Source organism: Fundulus heteroclitus, chromosome 13, assembly GCF_011125445.2.
Source record: "Fundulus heteroclitus isolate FHET01 chromosome 13, MU-UCD_Fhet_4.1, whole genome shotgun sequence".
In the NCBI taxonomy this organism is placed as follows: Eukaryota; Metazoa; Chordata; class Actinopteri; order Cyprinodontiformes; family Fundulidae; genus Fundulus; species Fundulus heteroclitus.
This window is the reverse complement of record NC_046373.1, coordinates 3421486-3444876: the sequence shown is the minus strand read 5'-3', so window position 1 is coordinate 3444876 and position 23391 is coordinate 3421486. Positions and strand designations below refer to the sequence as shown.

The window sequence follows — 23391 nt, the reverse complement described above, 5'->3', positions numbered from 1 at the left end:
TGGCATCCCCAACTGCAGTGCTTATTTAGATGATCTAGTGGTGTATACGGAAACCTGGCAGGAACATTTGCAAATATTATATCAAGTATTCCACAGCTTGGCACGAGCTTCCTTGACCCTTAACCTTGCAAAGTGTGAATTTGGCAAGGCCACTGTGACATATTTAGGCAGAGAGGTGGGGCATGGCCAAGTCCGTCCCCTCAACGCCAAAGTTGTGGCAATTAATGATTACCCTACACCAAAAACCCGCCGTGAACTGCGTAGATTTCTGGGCATGGTTGGCTATTACCGGAATTTCTGCAGAAATTTCTCTTCGGTAGTTCAACCGTTAACCAATCTCCTTAGCCCAAAAGCTGACTTTGTTTGGTCAGATAAGTGCCAAAATGCTTTTGAGAGTGCTAAAGTTCTTCTGTGCCACACACCAGTACTAGCTGCACCTGATCTGACCAGACCATTTAAGCTAGAGGTGGATGCCAGCGCTGTTGGGGCTGGTGCAGTGCTAATACAGGAAGATTTACAGGGTCTAGATCATCCTGTTTGCTATTTCTCCCGCAAGTTCAATAAACATCAACTGAACTATTCAACCATTGAAAAAGAAACCTTGGCTCTGTTATTGGCTCTTCAGCACTTCCATGTATATCTTGGTTCCAGTAGTTTACCGATCGAGATCTTCACTGACCATAACCCCCTAGTTTTCCTTTCTCGCATGTATAACCACAATCAGCGCCTTATGCGGTGGGCTTTAATTCTACAAGAATACAACTTAAACATTAAACATAAAAAGGGAACAGAAAATGTTCTTGCAGATGGCCTTTCCAGGATGTGAGTATGGTTTTTGTTTGTTTATATGTGTGACACTTGGTATTTACAAAACTGGATTTTGTAATTTAAGGGGGGGAGTGTTACGGCCCCTGGCCTCTTGAGGCTGTGCAGGCTCCTTTGTTTTGTCATGCAGGTTCAGCTGTGCAAGAAAACCTTTGCTGATTGGCTGCCTGGTGGCTGCAGGAGAGCAGCCACTCCATTGGACCAGCAAAACCAATCAGACTCTGATGAGGCCCACCTGAACTGTATAATAGGCCTGGAAATCATTCCTTCAGGGGGACAGCTAGTAGGAAGAGGTTTTGTAAAGCTGTTCCCCAACCTTTTGTTTGCTACTGTTTTACAGACCTCTTGGAACTTTTGTGTGCTCTGCTGAAGCAGTCTGACTGTTTGTGTTTGCTAGCTCTAAGCTAGTGGGGGGGTTTGGTGCTCCTTGTTGTCTTTTGATTTGGATTGTTTTTGGACTCCTTTGAATTAGTTGTGCTTCTTAGTTGGTTAAACCCTTAGTAATTTACTTTACTCTAAGCACTATTAAGATTATCAGACCTTTTGTGTTAAATGGGGTTGTATTGTTTTGTGTTTGTTAAAACCCCTTCTTTTTTGTAATAAAACTCCTTTTTATTATACTACTTTCTCTGGACCCATTTTTATGTTACTGCCCCTGAACCCCTAGACTTTGGGGACGTAACAGTCCTTCATCCCTTAATAGGGAAATGCAGGTTTACCAGGAGTCAAGGGAAAGAAAAGAAGCATGCAGACACACGTTTAACATATAAAAACTACAAAAAGTTAAGAATAAAAGACTGTAGAGTAAGCTCAAATTTACCACATAAGTAAATAGTATTGCATCCTGTTTTTGTAATATCTGTTGTATATACAGTCTATCTATACATCCATTATTTATACCCGCTTATCCGTGCAGGAATGTGGGGGCTGGTGCCCATCTCCAGTGGTCACTGGACAGGAGGTGGGGTAAACCCTGGACAGGTCTGTTTTTTGGACTGTGAGAGAACACCAGAGTACCCAGAGAGAAACCATCCATACACAAGGAGAACATGCAAACTCCGTGCCGAAAGAACTGAGGCTGGGATTTGAACCTAGGACATTTTTGCTGCTACCAGCTGCACCGCTGTTCAGCCTTACCGCAGTTTCTTATTCTTATTTTTTTGTTGTTGTAATTCTTTCCTCAGTTTTAAGATTTTAATGAGGGTTCTTTTTTTATATTGATACTGTGTCCCTTTTCACACAAGAAATTGTTAATAATGTGAAAAAAAACATTTTAAAGAAGTATCTAATTTATCAGTAGACTACTTCAAATGCCAAGTGACAGAACGAAAGAGTGGATGTAGGTGTGTGCTCATGGGCCCCACTTGGAAATCAGATTCAGCCTAAATGTGTGGGTTTTTTTTTACATGTCATGGCATTCACAGCCTCCTTCACAGTTACTGGCACCACTGGTAAACATGTATAAAGAGATTTAAAATAAATTCATTATCAATTAAAGTAGCACAGTGTGAAACAGAAGAAATGCCACAGTTTTCACACAGTGAGGTTTGGAGATTTATTTATTTTTTACTTTGATTGCCACTTTTTCAAAAATATATACTTATTCAAAATTGTATATCTATGCACCAGGTATCCTAGCCTCGTGAGACCATCCTGATCTCGCGAGCTTTCAAGGTTTCACTCGCAGATCAGTCTGGATACTTTCCGTTGAAGAAAATTTGGAGCCGTTCACCAAACGAACGTCCAATCAGCGTTGGCTTTGAGGCGGGTTGAGGTGTGACGCAACGAGAAGATCGACAGTTCAGTCTAAAGAACATGGCGGCTTCAGCCGATGAAACTAGCGTTAGCGTGGCTATCGAGCAAGTTTTATCGGAATTACAGAGTATTTCTTTGCTGAGCTAACGAGCCTTTACCTGCAGCAGCAAGAGTAGCTTGGCTTGTGGTTGTGTTTTCGTCGTCGCTCGTAACAGAGCGACGACGAATCTGATTGGTTCATTTGGCCCGTCTATCACCAACATAGGCCAATCAGCTAACCAGTATTTTCGCCCCTTCCCAAAATTACTTCAACGGAAGGTTTCCAGATGGATATGCGGAGCAAATCTATCTGGCGGAGTCAGGTAACAGGTATCCCACATTTATGTCAAAATAGTAAAACTTCCAGTTGTTCTACACATTTAAGCTATCGCTTTGACAGTAGTTTGGTCAAGTAGCTACTTTGGTATAGCTATTTAGGAACAAATGAAATCTAGTATCTACCTGCAGGGCCCACTCTGGACAGGTGTTCAGTCCATCTCACCACATCACAGACACAAACAAGACAAACAATCATGCATGCACACGCTCACTCCAAATAATAGTTTATAGAGGCCAGCAACTTAACTACATACATTAGAACTGTGGAAAGAAGCCAGAGTACCCAGAGAGAACCCACAAATGCACTGGGAGAAGACCTCAGATGTGGACTCTACCTCAAGAATATCTTGTTGCATTTAATCAAATTAAAGGCTGGATTTCTTTTAGATAGATTCAATTATTTTAATGCTTTTTAAACATCCTTAGTGGTACTGCTGATTAGGATTTCAAACAAACTCATGCTGATATAAATGTTCCTAATTTGTTAAATGAAATGTAACTTACCAGTTACTTATAAGTTCAAAACTTTGCTATTTATAATTAAAATGAAACCAGCTCTGCTGCATATTTTCACAGAAATATGTAACTTGAGTGTTGAAAATTGTTCTTCGGTTTTTGTGATCGTACTACACCTAAGTAGTTGTTTTGACAGCAAAGTTAACACTAACCATGTTATCTATTATCACTGTCTTGGTGAAATGAAATAAAAAAAAGACTACTACATCACTTTGCACTTAAGAGATTTACTTCGGTGTTCTGCTTCTTGTCATCGCTTGTTCCGGCTTCAAACTAACTCACCAGCCAGGAAGCAAACCCTCCAGAGGCCAGAGTGAAGGGACATGCGCATCTCCGTGCTCTGGTTAAGGGGAAGGATGACCCCCTCCTCCAGGTAGAGCCAGTAGTCGGTGCTCACGGCGATCCCCAACAGGCCGAGGCCGCAAACAGCGAACACGCTGCTCAGCAACGTCAGGGCCTTCCTGCCGCATAGGCTCATACCACAGCCTCAACAGAAGGGGTGCGCAGCTGGCAGAAAGTGGAGCTAAGGGAAGTGAAGAAAGATAAAGAAGTCACAAATTAAACAAAAACAAGACTCTGATGCTCACAAAAATGGAAATGTATTGTCAACTATTCAACTTGATGTCAGTTTTGGTTTATTAGTGTAACCTATTATTCTCTCCTGCACCATTCCTTTCAAAAAAAACATTAGCAACAACAACAATCAATATTCAGGTTATCAAGTCTATTCCAATTATAGTTGTTCTTATTAGTATGATTCACTATATCAAAGTTATAATTACAACCTGATATCAGCAGCCAACAGACAGAAAGCAATAAATACACATGGAGTTCAGAACGTGGCATTTTGATCCCGTAGATGGGTTGCAGAACTTAATAAGTTGATAAATATTGTGCAGGATCTTTTCCAAACGACTAAATTGTCTTGTTGCTGTCATTAAAAACAGCTGTATTATAAGTCATAACCCTGATTGTGCTCAAAACAGAATCAAAACTTGTGTTCTGATTATCTCTTAAGAAACACACATTTCTTAAAACATCAAATCATTTTAATTCTAAATAGAATTACAATTTCTCTTCCATGGAAAAGAGTTAAAATAGATTGTGTCAAATGTGCCTTCATGTGAATGTGCCCGGATCAGCTGGTGACTGAAGTCAGCATTATCCGGAAACTGCAGCCGGAGCCTGGCAGACTCAATGAAAAGAACTGATTTCACATAATGAGTTCTCAGTATGCTGCCACACTAAGAACACAGTGAAAGTGGAAAGATGACGGGTGGGGGGGGGGGGTAGAAAGGATTTGAAACTTGCCATTTCACATCTGGCTCTCGATGGATCAGCGTTTAGTACCACAACTACAGATGACTCCTGGTTAGAACAAAGCCGATATATCCTCATACAACTGTCATCTTAAATGTACAAGCCGGTGTTTCGGCTGACAGAAAAGTCATCGGGAGAGAGGAGGACTGTAGATTATGGTGGACAAAAAAGGTATTTTGGGCAGATTTTGACAGAAATCATTCAGCAATTATAAAATAAAGCTTGGGTGTTAAAGAATTGTTTGCAGTTTATTTTCCAAACCAGATTTAGATGTTCCTTTTTGGGCAAACAGCTATTTCTTGACAGTTTAATCATATGATCTATGAATATCTAACATTGTTCAAAGGAAATATCAATTTCATTAAGTCTAAAATAAGTCAAAACAATGGCAAAATAAATGCCATGCCTTGGCACTTTTACACGTTGCCTTACTCCCAAAAACCTAAATACATTTTTTGGGATTTTGTGCCACAAACCACCAAATTTAGCACACAACTTTGCAGTTGAAGGAAAACTTTGAACCTTGTTTTCAACATTTCTTTTCCAAAGGAAAATCCAACAAGCCTATGTGTGTATTCAGCCCTCTTTACTTTAATACCCATTAATGCAATTAAATGTGACCAGTGTGTTTAGAAGTCAAGTAAATTGTACACCGTTGTGCAATTTTATTTAATCTTAAATTAATTACAGGACATAAACGAACAAATAGCACCATGATGATGAAGGAACACAGCAAACAGGTCAGGGATAGGGTTGTGATGAAGTTTGAAGCAGGGTTTGGCTATAAAACAAAGCTTGCACATCTCATGGTGCTCTGTTCAACACATGGTTTGAAAAGAGAACGATTACAACATAACTGCAAACCTACCAAGATGTGGCCATCGGGCTGGGCAAGAACAGAATTAAAAAGAAAGACACCCAATAGGCAAACGGTAACTATGGTGGAGCCAAACAGAGAACCACTGCTGAGGCGGGAGAATTTGTGAGCAGGACGACTATTAGTTGTTCACAAATGAAAGAGTGGAAAAAAGAAATTATTTAAAAACAGGGCTATTTTGTCCCTGGTCAGGTGAGAAAATAATTAACTTTTATTAATCCATATTCACATGTGTGGAGTATAATACCCTGAAAAAAACAATCCTTAATGTGAAACACGGTGTAGGAAGCAATATTCTTTGAGCTTCTTATTCTTCAGCAGGGAAAGAAAAGCTGATCAGCGCTTCTTGGAAAATGATTAGAGCATATCGCAGGACAATCCTGCAAGAAAATATGTTAGCTGCTGCAGAAGACATGAAACTGGGTTAATCTTCCAGGAGGACAACGATCTTACACTTACAGCCGGGGCCTTAACGGACGAGTTTAGATGGAAGCATATTAATGTGTTAAACGCTGCGGTTTGTATGCAGACTTAAATCAAATGGAGAAATTGCGGTCAGACTCGGAAATTGCTGTTCACAGATGTTCTGCCCCCAATATAGCTGATCTTGAGCTATTTTGCAAAATGAATAGGCAAAGTTTTCACTGCGTATTTCTGCAAAGTTGGTGAAAGACATACCGTAAAAAAAACTTGCAACTGTAATTACAGCAAAGGGGGCTGAATGCAAATGCACGCAGTACTTTTTCAGACTTTAATGAAAAAAAAAGGAAAACTAAGTAACATTTTCTGACTGCTTCACAGTTATTCCCTGTGTAATGTTGGTCTATCACAGAAAATCCCCCAAATAGTACAATGACACGTGACAAAAAGTGAAAAAAGTTCCCATTGGTATGAATACTTTAGTGACAAACTGTAGACGCAGCAAACAGTATTTAGCCTTTTCCTAGCAGAGAGCTACAATCCCATCGTATTTATGCAACATCAAAATAATACAACGAGCCCTTTTTAAAGGTTCCAAAGGTAATGTCAGGAAGAGTTATGCTTAGTTGAGGTGCTCGCATATTAAATCAGATTTCACTAAAGCCCAAAGCGGCAGCATTAATGTGAAAGGATTATTAAACAACAGCTATTCTCGGCTGTGGTGCAATCAGGGAGCATTCATGCACTTTCACCAAGTAAGAGCGCTATTCAAAGCTATTTAGAATCAAGTTGCAACAAAACGGATGCTTTCCACTCAATAGAATTTCTTGTATGCTGCATTTGCCCAAAAGGCTCTTTTTAGTGTGACGGCACAAAAAGAACATTTTGTTGCAGGGACGACATAGCTTATGCGCATCCACATTGACCGAATTATGAGTATTTTCAGGCAGAAAGCATTTGTTTATCTCAAGATACGGTTTCATAGGTTTATTAGAATAATGCAGATAAGGTTATTAGAGTCATACATTGTTTTCTTGTTATATTTATGTAAGACTGCTTGGTCTGCGGGCAATCATTAAAGCTTCAATGGCAGACTTTCACCTTAACATCATACAAGTTGACCATTGAGCTCTTGGACAAAGGTGTGATTTCTAAACATGCAACAAAGTGATCTTGCATATTACTCAGTAGCAATTATGTGAGTAATAAACGTAAAATGTGTTGAGCAATTTTCAGGCAATCACCTAGGTGTCTGGAACACATATTGGTCACAAATTGAAATATAATTTAAACAATGCTAACGGGATACAGATGTAAAAAAAAAACAATAAAAACCTGTATGTATTTAGTGAGAGGTGTGAATGCTAAATAAAATGTTTTAACAAACATCTGGTGACCAAGAATTTTCTCAGTGATCAATCCACATTTCAACAGCATTTAGACATCAAGAGAGCTCTTTAGGCGGATGTCTTTTCACTTTTTCAACCGCATTTACATAATTTTGCAAAATAAATGTCATATATTCCATGTTCCATAATTCCTTTAAAAAAACTTTACAACAAAGGAAAATAAATTAATATGCAATGGTCTAAGTACAAAAGTATGACACAATCTGTTAATGGAAAGGAAATGAAAGTCGAAAGGGACAAAATAGCAATATGCGAGTTTGAAAAGGGAGAACAAATTGGCGAAGAAACAGTGACCCACAACTAAGCAGGGCTGAATAGCTTAAACCTTGCTTAAACAGAGAAGTGATTTTCAGAAAATACTGCAACAGTAAAATTCAGTTGCAACAACATGTGAAAAAAATTTCAAACAAATGTCATGCGTAAAACTGAAAGTTGCTAAAATAAATGTTGCTTCTTAACAGCAGAAATTGCCCAGCAGTAGTCCGACTCATGACCAGCCACAGCAGGTCAATCATGACCAGCCAGTACTAATTTTAGCTCTAAGTGTTTGTTTTTCTTAGGATCAAACAAGAAAACCGCAAACACTCAAAGCTATAAAAATGTTAAATGTTTATTTAAAAAAGTCTTAAAACAGCACAAGTCTGAAGAGTTTCATTAATACCTGCAGGTGCTTGATTTGTCTGATGTATCTGACCAAACTGACTGGAACAGTACAGAACAAACAGTTTGAACACTAGATGGTTATAGAAGTCATGGCCTTCAATTTAAAAAAAAAAACTGGTGTATTAAAAGTTCGTGCCTCTTTAAATAAAGGAAGGTTCATACATTCATACATCCATCCATACAGCAAGCCATCCGTTGTCCTCCACTTATTTGTATTTAGTTGCTGAGATAGCCGTCACCCTGGCAACCTCCTCCAGCTCATTCTGGAGGAACCCAAGTTGTTCCCATGTTAGACAGGTTAGACAGTCCCTCCTGTAATTTCTGGGTCTTCTCCCCGTGGGAAAAGTCCAAAAGACTCTAAAAGGGAAGCTCCAAGAACTGGGAGAAGCAGCGGATCAACTTCAAGCTTCCCCTGGATGATGGAGCTCCTAACCTAATCTCTAAAGCAGGGGTGTCCACACTTTTCGGTACATGGGCCAAAATTGTCATGTCAAAGGAACTCAAGGGCCAAAACATTTATTTTTTTTTTAAACCAGATAAATTATGTTAATTTTTTACCTGCTCTACAAAATATGATTTATCATACAATTATCATTTTAAATTATTAGTCAGATTTTTTTGAAGGAAATTAATGTGTAAATCATTGTAGATCCAGAATTAAAAGAAGGGTTTTGCTCATTTGTCATATCAGTAGACAAATGAAGCTGGTCTTCCAGTTTGCAAATGATTCTGAATAATTAAATTTGACTCTTTAACAATAATAAACTGAACTCTTTTTGGTCTAGCAATATAAGCACAGTATTTGGGTCAGTTGTTCTTTTAAAATACTTGTTGTAATTAGTCAGTTTTCATAATTGAATTCAAAGCAGATTTTAACACTCCAAAGTTTGCATTTGAGTAATTAAATGTCATTGGACAGATGTTACTATGAAATTAAAGAGAATGTCAAAAGTGTGTTTATTAAAAGATGAATACTTGTTGTACGTAACATTTTCAATTGTAGGATTTTAACTTTCCTGTAATAATTTTGCCTTAATTAAAAACTAAAATCTTCCATCTGCATCAGCTACCTGGACCAAATCCTTCTTGAAATGCCCTTGGGTGGCCACCCAAAATCAGTAGAGGGGCCACAAATGGCCCCCAGGCCGCACTTTGTTCATGCCGGTGTTCTGTCAGATCAACATACCCCATCAGACCAACATACCCATAGTCAATACGCATGCGCTACCTTTAGCAGAAATTAGACGAAGTTTACTAGATTACTTTATTTATGCGTGATATGATAAACAGTTGTAGTTACTTGACACCCTGACGTAGCAGCTACCCTGTCAGACTGCCATACAACGGTTAAGCTTATGCTGATCTGAAGAGTGATGCATCTGTGCAACCAAAGTTTATTGTCATATGGTTTAAAATAAATACCCAAATGCCAATGGAACTTATCTGGTTTATTAGAGATAACTCACAGTACAAAACCAACTCTACTGTATAACTATATAAAATTAATTTAGCTGACACTTTTTCAGAGGTGTCAAGTAACGAAGTACAAATACTTCGTTACTGTACTTAAGTACACTTTTTAGGTATCTATACTTTACTCCATTACTTATTTTTCTTCCTACTTCTGACTTCTACTCATTACATTTGCACACAAGTATCTGTACTTTCTATTCCTTACATTTTTAAAACAAACGTTACTTGTTACTCTTGGCTTCAGTTTAATATTTATAAATATTTATTTCACGTAATTTGCGCCATCCAATGCAGATCATTGGCGCCATCCACACCTAGTGAGAACTAGTGTAATTGGATGAGTCATATAACGCAAACACTCATTGGTTAGCTATTCTCTAGCTATTCTCTTTTTCTCTCTCTCTTTCTTTCTCTATCTATCTATCTATCTATCTATCTATCTATCTATCTATCTATCTATCTATCTATCTATCTATCTATCTATCTATCTATCTATCTATCTATCTATCTATCTATCTCTATCTCTCTCTCTCTCTCCACACACAAACTACATAGAATGTTTTTGCACCAAAGGGTATAGTTTACCTTAGGTATTTGATGGAACTCACACATTTATGTTCTGGCAGTTCTGCAGGCTTGAATACTACCTCTGTTTGGAATTGAATTCCAATAAAGTTTGAGAGAGAACATGCTCTTTGAGTGACTTTGTCTTTGACTAATGGGTTAATGATTATGTTGTGTCTTGGGCCACATGTAGAACTAATCAGTGTTTAAATTAAGCTTTCAATTCATATAGTGGCATTTTTTTAAAGGTTACTTTATACTTTTATACTTTAAGTAGTTTTTGGAGCACATACTTTTTCACTTTTACTTGAGTAGAGAGGTCAAGTTGATACTTCAACTTTTACCAGAGTGTTTTTAAACCGCAGTATCTATACTTCTACTTAAGTAACAAATATGTGTACTTTTGACACCACTGCACTTTTTACATTTAAATATCTCAGAAAAGTGGGGTCTGCGATCTGGCGGCTTCTCCAAGAGTTCGCAACTTTGTGCAGTCTTACGCAAGCGCAACCATGTTCACGCATGCGTAAGACTGTGGGTAAGCTGGTCTGACGGGGTATGCTGACCTGACAGAACACCGGCTCTAGAGGTAAGTCTAGCCACCCTATGGAAGAAGCTCATTTCAGCTGCTATCTTAGGGTCATATGAGGGTGAGAACGTAGACGGACTGGTAAATCGAGAACTTTGCTATTTGGCTCAACTCTTTTTTTCACCACAACAAATTGGAGTAGTGCCCACAAAACTGCAGGTGAAGCTCCAGTCTATCGGTCCATCTCCTGTTCCAGCCTACCTGAACTACACACCACGACAGCTGAAACATGGTTGGCTTTTGAGGGCTATTTGATCCTTTTATGCTCTTAGCAAGAGGTGTGTTCCCATTCTTGGCACAAAGTTGACTTTGCTTCCAGTGCACATTGGCCGACCTTCGTCACCGATCCTGTTTGTGATGTTCATGGACAGAACCTCTAGGCATATTTGTGGCCAAGAGGGTGTCTGGTATGGGACCCCAAGCTCTTATCTTTGTGTTTCACAGATTATGTGGTTACATTTGCTTTTTTTTAGCCCGTCACGTTCAGCGGCACAGGACCGTCTCGCAGCTGAGGATGAAGCAGCCAGGATGAGACTCAGCTCCTCTAAGTCTGAGGCCATGGCAAACAAGCTTAAATCGGAGGAAATCTGACTTTGGTTCAGTTGTTTCTAAAGATGTTTCGACACCTATCCAGTAGTCTTTTCTGAAGGCTCGCGCTTCAGCAACCTGTAGTTGGTGCACTGCTGTTTTTAAGAACATGGAGGCCCATGTCCCATGACTTCTTGACTGGGAAGTCCTTTAACAGCATATGTTTTTAAGTATACCTAAAAAATATAATTAGCTCAAGCAAAACACATATTTTACCTTCTAAAGCATATCATGAGTGTATGTAAGACACTAGAGTAAAGGTGTGTGTTATTATTTTACAATGACTTTACGGATGTTTTTTGCATATTTTGGTGACAAATAATAAAAGTTGGTTTTGAACAGAAAATCATCACAGGTCAAATTTCCTGTTTAATCCAGGCTTCACTCAACTTTGCAAACTTGATATTTTGGAAATCAACATCAATGAACCAAATGAAAAACACTTTGGAGTTAAAAAGGAATTGGACGTTAAAGAAAACTAAGATTTGTTTAAAATGGCTTAAGCATCTACCCACCATTGATCAGAGAGAACACACAGGGACCCACACAGCATCATAATAGTAAAACCTTCATGAATTTTAATCATCTCAGTCATTGATCTGGTTTCTAAAAGACTGTGTTTAGTAACTGATCTCAGCTGAGAAAAGGGGATATTATCTCTATAGAGAAATGTTTCTCATTAAATGTTCAAAGCCGCTGGGACGAAAGCTTTCGCTCACATTGCAAAGGCTTTTAAAAAGCTCTTTCTCTTGAATAAACATAAATCTACACTTCGGGGGAAACAAAGGCCCCGCAGAAATTTTGCAGGATAGTTTAACAACCAAAGTATATTTCTGTGCCAGTTACGTTAAATGTACCTTTTAAAGGGTCATATAAATTTTAAACAAAAAAAACCCTTCAAATAAAAACAATAGCCTCAAACTCACCCATGATATTTATACTTTCACAAGTAAGTTGACACAGATCATCTCTCCTTGGGGCCCAGAGGCCATGCTGATATCGAGTCAAGCTGACGTACATAAGCCATTGCCTGAGTAAAGGGCACATCATCACCAAAAGTAGGCCAGTGTCTTTCCTGTCTACTTTCTTAATGTTTACTTAGCCTCTGGTCAACCTTAATCCCAATAACTCCCAAAAAAAATAAAAAAATAAAAATTCTAAAACAAATAGGCAATGATCAGTCAGACAAGGCAAGAAAACATTTTGATTATATTTCCTTGTTATAGAAAAGTATTTGTACAAACCACAGCAGTTATCTTTATATTGTGCATTGTTTATTTTTAAAAGTATACATGTTTTGTAACCTTTATTTTCTCTTATTTGGAAAAAAACCCCACATCAGTCTACCCCATTGTTGAAGTTTTAAGAAAGAAATGGCTGCTTTGAACATGAGAGCGTCTACATTTTGACCACCACTTTTAGTCATCCTAGCCTTCCTTGCTTGATTTAAAGATTGAACTATCTACCCAAAGCTTTTGAAATAGTTATTGCATTGTGCAAGTGCAAGTGAGAAATCACACTGCAAACATCTGGTTCCCTAATTTGAATCTCTTTGTTTGTATAACTCTGTTCATGGGGCGCGTCAGTGTCATGGTGCAGATCTCTTTTGGCATGCTTGTTGACCCAGTTTCTGAGGCTGTAAGAGCATAGCTGTGAGTGCAGTCCCTCTATTGCCTCCGATGTGGACGGGCCACTCACACTGTGTGACTTGGCTCCTGTTGGGTGATGTTACCAGAGATGGAAGGGGAAGCCGGAGGTCACGGGCGGTCTAATGCACATGAGAGACTAGATATCTCATCAGCCCACAGACTCAGCTGGGTGAAACCGGCTGTCCCTGTTACTGGGCAGCTTGGACACGAAATAACAGCACCACACACATGGAAAAAGTTGGAATCTACATATGAATTCCTAATCAGGTCAGAAGCACTAGATCAAAAGCATATCCACGAAGTGACAGCTGTGTTAGCATAGAGTATCTTTTAAATTAAAGTTTAAATTAAACTTTTGAATGCACACATTTGTTGAGCCAATGTCAGTAACCCAGAAACTGTAATGAGTTAATATCTTAATGTCTTGTAAAGCATGAAGTTCAAAGGGAGTTCAGGATGCTTCTCTTTACCAAGGTAAATGTTCTTCAGGGTTTCGAAGCTACAGTAAATGTATATTGGGGTGTAATGACATGTCCTGACATCAGAGCTTGCATTAATAAACCTTATTTCTTGAAAGAGCTAAGCCTCTCTCACAAAGCTCTCGCCAGCTGTGACTATTGTGATGTGAAGCAGTGTGCTGTAAGCTTGACACCCTGTATCTATGTGAAGGACTCTTATTTTAAAGGCAAAAAGAAAACATCTCTGTATTTGTTCTGTGTCGACAAAGTTGCCTCACAAAGACTTTGTTTACAAAAGCTTGGACAAAGCTCCCACCACAACATTGTTTCTGTGGCAACCCAAACAATATACTTTCTTATCAGTGGAAAAAAAGAAATGGTGACAGAAAAGGTTCGATTTTTGTGGTGAGAAAAGAGTTATTGGCTAACCTCTAACAAGAATTAAGTTAGAATCTGTTTTGCAGCTTCTAAAAATAAAAGGCAATTTTGCACATAGAATAATGACATCTTCTTGTCTTGTTCTTATGAATCCAGTTTTATGTATCGTCTCATTAGTTGGCTGTATTAATAGAACACTGATTTATGTCTTTTGTGATTTGTTATGCAAGAACAAGACAAATAATAGTCCATTCCAGGGTATTTATTACACATGACCACATTGCTTGAATTAGAAAAATATATTTCAAGAGCCCTGCATGCAAACTCTGCATACCAATATTACCTATATTTTGCCTCTTGGATTTGCTTCATGAATATTTAGTGACGGAGATTCTAGAGCTCACAAAGATTAATCGGGACACTGGGATGAAGGAAAGAAATGAAAAGAATATGGGAAAATGTGGGTTAATCATTCGTCAATATCTTCAATCCAGTATCCAACAATAGTATCACAATTACCTATTTCCTGATATTGTGCAGCCCTAGTGTGTAATGTTTTGTAAACCCTCAGCCAGTCTTCTTAAACTTCTGCATGATTGATTCATCTCTTTTGTAGCATATAAATTTGTCTCAAGTATGAGTCTGATCTGACTTGGATTGTCTGGGAGAGTGGATCCATATACAGCATGAGAAGCGTAATTACTTTTTCCATGACAACCCAGTAAGGCTTCATTTACCACAGACTTATTTCACAAGCAAAGGAGTTCACCTCCCCCTGGATTCAGTGTTCAATGTAGCTTAAGGCTATTGGTGATTTACCACTCACTTGACTTTGTGATTTCTCATCTCACTGGCAGAGCACACATTTTGCCCATGGCAGAGTGGAACAGGGGACTCTTCTGGCCCTGAATTAACCAGTTGTGTAGAAAGCTTTTTTTCAAGCAAAGCAGAACTTCCAATAAGTATGTTGAATTTTTTTCCCCTGACAGAGATAGTGCAGCTCTTCTCTGGACCTTTTGTTAGGCCTCAGTGGAGTCAGTGACAGATGTGTTCATTCCCCCAAGCTGCTGATTCTCTAAAACCAGAAACCTAAGATAAGAAATTTGTAAAAGGTATTCTTATGTTGCCTTTCCTTTAGCTGCTTGAAAGTCTGCACAAGGGCTGACATCTTATTGGAGTTATTGCCGAAGGGTAGAACCAGTCAATGTCCATAGAGGCTCCAGTTCCACCTGAGAAAGGAACTTGAAAAGGAACACTTGATCACTTCCTGTCCATTATAAAGATTGTGCTTAACAGTTATAAAGTAGATATGTTTGCAAATTACTTTTTTCGGAACTGTTATTGCAAAAACCATCTTCTTATACTCTTAACTTGTCTGCCTCTTCTAACCGGGGTGCTAAAGCAAATTGTTTGGACACATCTGTGGCAAAGAACCTTAGACCAATACTAATGCTGTTGATGTAAGGTTGTTAAGCAACGTGACACACCATTTACTGTGACTCAAAATGAATAAATCTATTCAATTTAATTTCCTGGACAACAATTTTGTTCAATTCTTCACAATAATCCAGTGTTTACTCGTAGCCTTGCGCTTATTTTGAACTGAATCACGGGGACTCAGCAGAGTCTCCCAGACTTCCATCTCCACAGACACCTGCTGCCGCTCCTCTGCAGGAACCCCAAGATGTCCGCAGGCCAGCCGAGAGAAATAAGCCATATTTTTAATTGTCATGCAAATTTTCAACAAACTTTTAAAATGTCACCAGTGGGGAAAAAAGGACACTAGGAGTGTTTCCATCCACTTGTTTGGCGCAAATAAACCAGGCTATGCAAAGCGTAACTTTGTCAGACGTTTAAGTTACGATGGCTGTAATAAACCACAAGAAGAGGTTGTAATGTAATATGGACCACACATCAGAGAACACTGGAGATAGATTTTCAGTAATGTGTTCCTATCAGCAAAGTAGTAATTGTAATTGAAGTTGTCTTGTCAACTAGTATTGAACAATGCTACATGGTGTCTGGAGACTTGGAGAAAGAAATGCCACTTTTTTTTCCAGTAACCTTCCAGATACCTAATAATGTGTGTTAAAAAAAACATTTGTCCAGCATCCTGGGCCTCCTCCTAGTAGGACATACCTAGAACACCTCCTAAGGGAGGCATCCAGGAAACATTTGGAACAAATGCCAGGGCCACTTCAGCGAACTCCTCTCGATGTGGAGGAGCAACCCATTCCAGATGGTGCCTCACCCTATCTCTGAAGGTGCATTCACACCGAACGCGAACAAAGCAAATAGAGCAAGTGATTTAAATGTTATCCCTATGTAAAGGTGGGATTAGGAGTGAGTTAACAGTCAGTGATGCGAACGACGCGTTTCGAGTGATATGAATGGTGCAAAATAGGCAAATAGAGGGAAACAAAACTGTGAACAGCACTGTGGACATGCCAATAGTCACAGTGGACGCTCATCTAAAGCAAAGCGAAATTTCTCTTGAGTTTAACAATCTGAAGTTTTCTGTCAGATTGCGTTGCATTAAGGGTCCTCCTCGGCCATTTACTTAAGCAAGAAAATGTTTTTTTTTAATATGTTGTATATTAAGACAGTACAATTAGGATTTTTTTTCTATTGAGCAATAATTTACTGGCCAAAGAAAGATGGGTAAGAACGTAGAACGATCAGTAAATCGAGAGGTTCGCCTTTCGGCTAAGCTCCCTCTTCATCACAACAGAGAGGTGCAGCGTATATATTGCTGAGGAGTCCGTAAAATTGATCTGTCTGTATGTCCATCACTCCATTCCCCTCCACTTGAGGCCTCCTGTCTCAAGTGGAGGAGCCTACGTTTCTTCCTACAGGAAGATGATAATCTAGTCCTGACCTCGGGCCAATGAGGTACGGGACTCAGGTGATAGGTCCAGCATCTTCACCTCTAGTGGATGAATTGCTCGTTGAAGAGAGCTTTCGACACTGCACTATATAATGAGAACCTCAAAGTAAAAATGTTTTCCCCAGACAGAAAGTAAGTTTAAAGATTCTCGAGGGGTAGCAACTTATTTCAAACAATTTGGACATTTACATCTAATGCTACAAAATGACATATACTCAAACAAAAGGGATTCTTTTCTCAATTCCAATATCCTTTCACAAACCAAAAGAAAGAGTTTCCAAAACTTTAGAGTGACACTGTTGGTATTTCAGAGAAGTACAGCAGAATTCAAATATATGCTGGTGAAGATTCTCAGTCCTCCAGGGCATGGTAAATCCCAAAAGAAAGTCAAAAAACAAAACAATTGGACTTCAGTTCTTGTAGTTGAAAACATGTTATCTTCATCTGAAGAGCTTTGTTAGTTTGAAACTAGTGAAGGAAACAAAGGAAAGCGTTTAGCCTGTTTGGGAAGTGACGTTGTGCTTATCTAAATTCACATGCAGATTGGATTCCCCTAAAAAATGTTATTGTTTTTTTAATTGAGTATTTTAATCAGTGAAGCCTGCTATGGAGAAGAGGATTTATGGTGTGGAAGGCTTTAACATCCACTCTTGGGTTGGACAGATTGAAAAACCCGGAGTCCATGAGTCCAGCTCCTTCATTGCAAAAACGTCACATTTTTTTTATAGTCTTGGATACGGATTGTTAATCCTGGTGTCCGACCTTAGTTTTTAGCCAATACTCCCAACATCATATCCTTCATGTTGTCTCTATTCTGAGGCTACCTCAAATTAGAAATTAGGATTGAGATATTACTTATTAATAACTTTCAGCTTCTAGAGGGCTGTCTAGATCTCTATGCAAATCACTATTAAATACCACTTATGGGTATTGTGTATGTCCACAATAAAATCTTGCCTCGAGCACATACGCAAAGCCTTTTTTATATCGCCACAGCTCTGAATCCTTTCAGGGGACTTATGATCCCAATCTCCAATATTCTTGACTCTAAAATAAAAAGATAAATGTCTTTGCAGCACTGGAAATTGCTGATTGACTTATTTGCAGTTGAACTTATTAAACTAGTCAACTTTTGTCAAAGTTGGCAAATCCATAAATAACCTTAAATTGGGAGAATCTGTTCACTGGACAACTACTAGTTTTGCACTCCTTAAATATGACTTTTACAAAAGAGTGACAAGAAGATTGCTACAGTTTTTAGAATGTATTTTTAAAAAGTCTAATTTGTTGTTTGCCACAAGCAAGTAAATAACCCAACAAAAGTGTAGAAAAGCTGTCACTGCACAGTGCCCTAAACGGACCATCCCCACAGGAAAACAAGGCGGTGGCAGCATCATGCTTTGGGTTTTTCTCTTCAACAGATGGAATAGTTTAGATCAAAGCATATGCGTGCATTGGAATAAATAAGTCAAATCTAGACAAAAATCAAACGGAGAATCTGTGGTAAGATTTAAAATTTGTGTTCACAGACACCCTCCATCCAATCAAACTGAAAAGAGGAATGGGCTACAAATGGATGGGTACAGCTAGCAGAGATATATCCCAAAAGTATGCAGGACCAATTCGAGGAAAATGCGGTCCTACAAAGTGTTGATTTCTTCCGTCTACTTCACAATGATATGCGACTTTGTGCTAATATACACTACCAGACAAAAGTTTGGATTCACCTTCTCATTCAATGGTGTCTCTGTATTTTTATCACTACCTTAGGGAACTCCTTTAAAACAGTTGGAAGACCATTTCAGGTGACTAACCTCATGAGACTCATTAATAGAAGGCCAAGCAGTAATCTAAACAAATGGGGGGATGTTTAAAAAAAATAATATATACAAGATGTTTTGAGTTATTTCACATTTTTGTCTTTGATAGATAATTCTATAGAATTTTGAGTCATAGTTTTGATGTCTTCACTATTTATCCACAATGTAGAAAGTCATAAAACCTTGGGAGTATATTGTGCAAAATGTGAAAATGTGTGAGGGGTATGATTAACTTTGAACAGCATGACATGAATCCTTTCAAGAGGAGTCTTATGGTGCTCATTTTTAAAGTAGCAGGCACTGTTTTTCTCAAACGATGAATAACTATTAAAATGCAACAATCAAAATGTGCTTTGTGGGGTTATTGGGTAAGTATGCTATCTTTTTAAGCAGTTCAAAGAAGAACCAGAACTAATTGGAATAACAAACAATATATTTCTTGCACTGAATAATTACCAGAATCAAATTTGCTCTAAATGTTTTATCTTGCATTCCATCGTGAGTAAAAAGTGTTTCTAGTATTCTCAATAACTTTGAGGTTGCCGTTCTTCCATTAGAAAGTTAACAGGCTAGAATAATTTCTCAGCAGACTAATTTTGGAGATGTCTTGGCTAACCCTTAAGGGCATGCCTTCCCAGAATATGAGAGTACACATTGTAATTTAAGCTAGATCTCTGCTGCAGGCAGAACATCTGTCAACATCTCATCTGGCAAGGATCAGAGAAATATGGTGGAGGTGCAAGTTCAAGCTGTCAAGGCACCAAATGAAGTGGAAATTAATGCGTGACACTTTCACATCTTCTCAACATTAAAAAAATCCCCTAACCCATGTAAAATTCTGAGTAGGACACATATTTGCATGTAAAACTAATTTAAGGGAGCATCTAACCCATACTTTACAAGATGTTATACTTGCACTGATATAAAAAAGTCTTGACATTTTTCATCCAAAACCTCATAAAATCAAACTATGGATAATGATAAGCAAAGAGTTTGCCTCTTTATGGAGAAAGAGCATTTAAAACCTGCTTGGCACTTTGCCCAATTTCTGTCCAATCAACATCAATAAAGGCCTTCCATGGTCAAACATTGTTTACCAGGGCAATTATATCTATATCCTTCATGCAAAATTGTTTGCTCTAAAACTTGTAGACAAGCCTTTTAACATAATAATACCTTAGGCGAGGAAACAGAAGTGATTTTGAAGAGGGATAACACAATAAACGACTGCGGCATAAAAACAGTGACCCTAAGCAATGGTACTAACATCCATTTCCCTGTGTTTGTTGGGAGAACAAGTCTGCCGTTTATAAGAGCTTGACATGGCCCTGTCGCCAGGCAACACAACACAGAGAAGCCTCCAAATTAGTTAAGCATGAATGGACTGATGAGCAAGTCCCGAAACAAGGCTCTCGGTTTGGCAGTGCATTTTACATGCTGGAGATTGGATAGAACAAAACAAGACAAAGACGTGATACATAAATATGTTGTATTTTCAGTTCATGCAAGAATTGTTAAAAAGAAGCATTAATTACATGTTACTGTAAATGCAAGTACACATAGAACAAGACAACAATCAATAGACACCATCTGGTTAAGAGTATTCTGAGTCGCAGTTATTTCACTTTTTGACTACATTCTGTGTGCGTTCGACTTGTCTTGACAGTTGCATGACTGATTGACGTCTAAAATGTGTGTAAACTATGGAAACTGCTGGAACCACAAAACAACCAGTGTGCCTATTTATTGCACATTATTTTTAGTGCACACACACAATAGTTTCCCTGTAACACAGAGACTATTCGAATGCCTATTTCTTGACACACATGCATTAGAAAATGCTTAAATACTCCAAGAGAAAGAAAAAAAAAATACTGCTCACTGTTAACCTTGTAGTGGAAACGTAAAAGCAACACCTTGGAAACCAGACCTTCACTTGGCACAAAAAGATTTTGAAGCTAAATCACAAAGAAATGGTTCTTTTTCATGGTACAGATAAGCCAAATGACATAAACCGTTTTACAAATAAATTCTGACAAATAATTATGTATAAAGATTAGAAGTTTACCAGAATCAGAATTTAGAAGTTTAATCAGAATGCTGAGGCTCTTTTCCAAACCTAGGTTTTTAAGAGCCTTGACCTGCCAAAACTGATTTCAGCCAGTTCCCTTTCTTTCTTTATGCACTATAATATTAAAAGAGTTGATCAGGGTGTTTTTGATGCCGTGGAGAAAAAAATTAATTACCTTTTGATAAAAACAACTCCCTCTGAGTGTGAAGATTGTTGTGTATGATCAAGTAGGCAGCAGAAAGGTATGGTGTTTTCAATGATCAGTAAAAGATAGTTTCAATCAAAGCTGATCAAGCTGAAAATCTTCTGTTTGCAGTCACTGGTCCATTTCTTAGCGCTTCTCTAATAAATATAAATTTACTTTACAAGCTACCATTACTATGTAATATTTACTTATTATTATTTACAAGCCAGCATTTTGACCAATGTAACCAATTATGTCCAACACCAGCTAGGACACAGGTGTCACATTAGTAAATTGACTAAAAATATTTAGCATAACATACAGTCATCTTTTTAGACATTTGTGTTTCTCAGTATGACATTTTGTATCAGACATTTTTTTTTTACTTAGGGTCGCCTACAGCAGCGTCTGTTGACAGTGCTGACACCTGTGAAGAGTGGTAGTGTGATGATAACAAGGGTAGAGGTGAGGTGGAGAAAAACTGTTTAAAAAAAAAAGTAGGTAGGAGTTGTGCTGAATAACTACACTATGCATCTTGTGACATAAATCGTGCAATATTTGTGCAATAACAGAAGAAAAAAAATGCTCTCAGGGGTAGCTAGAGTCAAAACCAAAACAGAACAAAAATACCAAAGTTTACATTGACTGAAACAGTTCCAAAGCCTGAGAACGATGTGACTAGATTAACTTTAACGCTAAAATATATAAAATCCTTGTATATCTGAAACTAGCATAAATAACCTGACACTGCATAAGCTGAAAGCTAAATGATGCTGCAATTTTGAGGTCAAAGTCAAAGTCCGATTGGCTCTATCTTTATAACATAAAATGGCTTATATAATATTGAAACAAGTTGATTTAATTTTTACTTATGTAGATCTGGTAGTTTGGTAAAAAAAAATAGTATGTTTGTATTCCTTATAAGCATGTGCATATAATATTTAAATGCTTCTTTCTAGAAGAATTGCTTTAACATTATTATTTATTTTGTTTGTATCTGCAGAAACTCTGGTGAAATAAAGTATGACATATTATTTATAGATGCAGCAAGTTACTGAAGGAATTGCATATACGTGTCAGTCGCTTTGTGACGAAGTAAATAAGAACAAGTACTGAATATCCATTGCCCAAGTATAAGAAAATCGCTTTATGATTTATTCCCGTCAAATGATTTACTCTTTAGTGCAATCAAACAATAGCTGATAAAACTCAGTCGCTCCTTTTAATGGACGCGTGTGTTCAAACTGACATCGCTGTCCAAGGTACTGAACCGCCTCACACGTCCCCTCATTAAACAATTAGTCATTACCATAATAGCCTGGTGAAAAACGAGTGTATTATATTTGTCTGGTGGAAAATAGTTTATTATTATATTAGTGGAGGCAAACATTTTATATCTTCTGTCTCCGATGGCGCAGGTTCAATCAGAGCGCAAATATCCAAATGCTTATTTTTCTTTGTGTTTTTTTCAAACCCCCGTATCTCACCTCACGAAACTAGATCTGGCACACGTACGTTTGGCGCTTCAAAAGACTAAAATCATTTCTTAACGATACTTTTTAACGGTTCCGTAATATACTTTTACAAAAACGTCTCGTTCTTCACAGAAACTTGATTATAGTGTGTTTTACAATAGTAGATATGGATAACCTTTTGTGTAGATGACTGTCAAAAACACATTTTAGGTGTAAAGACAAAAGACGCTCGCGGTTGTATTTTATAAACAGTCAAGTAAACTACGCATCCAAACAAAGGCTCAAGTAAAAGTAAATAAAAAAAAAAAAGATTTACCTCCGTAAAGCAGATTCGTTGAGAAAAGCAACTCTTCCCCGTTTTCAATCTCGTTCTGTGTATGCGATCAAGTCGGTCCACTTTGTTTATCTGTGGTCGGAACGGAACCTGACGGCAGCGTAAGCTCGCGCCCGCTTCTCTTTTTACTGTCCAACGTGGAACTGTCTGACCGCGCGATGCGCGGCACGTGGCAGCAGACTCCGCGTTCTTCCTCTCCTCGCAGGTGTGCGCGAGAGCGCGGCGCGCGGGACGATGCTGGATGTGACGGCGAACAGTTTAAAAGCAAAACTGGTAGTGATGGCTGGGGTCCTGCACAAATGGTGGTTTAGTTAACCGGAAGTGAACGCAAAACATTAAAAAGTTTATGTCGCACCCAGAGCGAACTAATAATGGGTGACCAGTTATTATTATTCTTTAACATATAATGTTCTTTTCTTTTCAGGACATCTGTTCTGGTGGTATTTACACTAAGAGGAAATGATCGGCTAGTGTATAGTCTTCAGATGTGTTTTCACATTATTGTGGGATGTTCAGTGCTGTAAAATTCAATGTATCAAGCTAAATGAAGTTCAGAAAATCTGGTCACATGTTCAGAGAGAATGGCACAGATCAACTCTCCCTAAACAGGGGCATTGATTCCTTGTGTGTGTCTGACTAATCAACACAGCAGATCATAAGTAGGAGTGATAAAAAGGAAGCTGTCATCAGCTTTGTTCTGACTTGGCATTTTACACCCACCGCTCGCTGACCTGATTGGAACGCAACCAGACCTAAAT

At 38.3% G+C, this 23391-nt stretch overlaps 1 protein-coding gene and 1 long non-coding RNA gene across 2 annotated transcripts in view; one reads left to right on the top strand and one right to left on the bottom strand.

The window, feature by feature from the left end:
- LOC105934246 (voltage-dependent calcium channel gamma-5 subunit) overlaps window positions 1–22854 on the bottom strand; it is a 41239-nt gene extending 18385 nt beyond the window's left edge. Inside the window, exons 1-2 of the mRNA XM_012874147.3 lie at window positions 22616–22854; window positions 3757–3997 (exon numbers count right to left, since the gene is read on the bottom strand). Of these exons, the coding sequence (XP_012729601.1) occupies window positions 3757–3952 (196 nt within the window). The 5' untranslated portion in view covers window positions 3953–3997; window positions 22616–22854. The remainder of the gene's footprint in view (window positions 1–3756; window positions 3998–22615) is intronic.
- Window positions 1525–3684, top strand: LOC118565172. Its single transcript, XR_004932231.1, has 2 exons — window positions 1525–2454; window positions 2950–3684. It is a non-coding gene; the product is annotated as an uncharacterized LOC118565172 (long non-coding RNA).
- Window positions 22855–23391: the final 537 nt, after the last annotated feature.